This window comes from Tupaia chinensis, unplaced genomic scaffold (assembly GCF_000334495.1).
Source record: "Tupaia chinensis unplaced genomic scaffold, TupChi_1.0 Scaffold000201_1, whole genome shotgun sequence".
NCBI lineage: Eukaryota > Metazoa > Chordata > Mammalia > Scandentia > Tupaiidae > Tupaia > Tupaia belangeri.
The window spans coordinates 2347345-2349356 of NW_006159676.1; the positions used below are offsets into that span (position 1 = coordinate 2347345).

General features: G+C 51.3%; 1 protein-coding gene across 2 annotated transcripts in view; it reads right to left on the reverse strand.

The window, feature by feature from the left end:
- KCNN1 (potassium calcium-activated channel subfamily N member 1) overlaps nucleotides 1-2012 on the reverse strand; it is a 36197-nt gene that overhangs the window by 21824 nt on the left and 12361 nt on the right. For both annotated transcript variants that reach the window (XM_006147174.3, XM_014587297.2), the window contains exon 2: nucleotides 261-749. In XM_006147174.3, coding sequence (XP_006147236.1) covers nucleotides 261-668 — 408 coding nt within the window. In that variant the 5' untranslated portion in view covers nucleotides 669-749. The remainder of the gene's footprint in view (nucleotides 1-260; nucleotides 750-2012) is intronic.

Below are 2012 nucleotides of genomic sequence, written 5' to 3' on the forward strand. Positions count from 1 at the left end.
CCGGGTGGTTAAGGCAGCTGGACTCCCACATGGCTGACCATGGTTCGAGTCCCGGAGCCGGTAGCTTGATTTCTCAATTTCCTTCTGTCTCTCTGGCCAACGTAAAAAAATAAGTAAATAAAGTAAAATAAGAACGATGAATAAAATGAAATAAAATAATTTCTTTGGAAATAAAAAACACAAACCCTGCCCACCTTTCCTAGGGGACCACCCCAGCCCCCGACCCAAGGGACCTCCTGGGGCTGCAGGGCCACACGTACCTTGGTATACACGCCCCAGGACAGCTCGGTCTCCGTCACCATGACAACGATGCCAAACATGCCAAAGATGAGGGCGTAGTCGCTGAGACGTTTCCGCTTTTCAAAGAGTGCCCGGCGGTGGCCCAAACGGTGGCCCACGTTGGGGGACTTCCCTGAGCGCCCCCGCCGCCCTGCCTCATCCTCCTCCTCCTCCTCGTCCTCGTCATCATCCTGGTCCTGGGGCTGTTCCCGGGGGCTGCCGGACGAGGGCCGGGTTGGCTCGTTCTTGGCTACCACCACCTGGAGGCCCGGGCTGTGCGGGGGCTGCGGGGGGCGGCCGGCCTCGGGGTCCAGAGGGTCTCGGCCCAGGGCACCTGACACACTGCCCAGCGGCCGCCCCCCACAACCATTGTGACTGTGACTCTTCATAACCACATGGGTGCAGGGCTCTGGCTGGCTGCAGGCCGCTCGGGGCCCGGCATGGCTCAGGGGCCGGGTGCCCACTCTGACCTGCGGGACACAGAGGCAGTGGGTCACAGCAGGGCCTAGGGAGCGGGGACAATCATCCATCCCAGAACTTTTTATTTTAAACAATTATTTTATTTAACTTTTTAAATTATTATTATCATTATTACTTTCCAGTTTGATCAGAGAGAGACAGAGAAAGTGAGAAAGCAAGCCACCAGGTCCGAGACTTGAACCATCGTCGGCCACGTGGGAGTCCAGCACCTTTAGCCACCATGCCACTTGATGGCCCCAGAACTTTTTATGTTTTAAAAAGAGATTTTTGTTAGGGACCACCAGGTGACACGGTGATTAAGGTGCTGGACACTCCCACATGGTCAACTATGGTTCGAGTCCCGGACCTGGTGGCTTGCTTTCTCACTTTCCTTCTCTCTCTCTCTCTCTCTGGTCAAATTAAAAAAATAAATGAATAGGGGCCCGCAGATGGTATGGTAGTTAAGGCACTGGACTCCCACATGGCCAACCGTAGTTCAAGTCCTGGACCTGGTGGCTTGCTTTCTCACTCTCCCTCTGTCTCTCTATGGTCAAATTGAATAAATAATAAATAAAATAAAATAAAATTTATTTTAAAAATAAATGAATGAATAAGTAAGATTAACTAAGTAAATATTTTTTTTAAAAAAAAGAGAGATCTCACTATACGGCGTGTGTGCTCACCAGAGAGACAGAGAGACGACAGAAAGCAAGAAATCGCCCCCCAGGGGGGATGGCCATGCCACAATCCCTTCTCCTCCATCCTCCTCTTGGGATTTTGGGCACACACACACATGCACTGGGTGTGTTTTTTTGTTTGTTTGGAGTTTTTTTGAGAGGTTTTTGCTATAGGGCGCGTGCACTCGCCAGAAAGACAGAGAGACGACAGAAAGCAAGAAATCACCCCCCAGGGAGGTTGGCCACGCCGCAATCCCTTCCCCTCCATTCTCCTCTCAGGATCTTGGGCACGCGCGCACACGCACCCAGCGTGAGTTTAAGCCACTGGGTCCAGGCCTCGAACTGCGGTCGACTGGGAGTCCAGCGACATAGCCATTACACTAACTGCTGGTCCCCTAGGTGTGAGTTTTAAGTTGCCGGATCTGGGACTCGAACCACAGTTGACCACATGGGAGTCCAGTGCCTCTACCACTATGCCACCTGCTGACCCCAAGACCTGGATTCTTATAAACCCAGAACTCCATAGGTTATAAAGCTGATTTTCTGTGGCTCCAGAGTTTCTTTCTTTTCTTTTCTTTTTTTTTTTTTTTTTTGTTT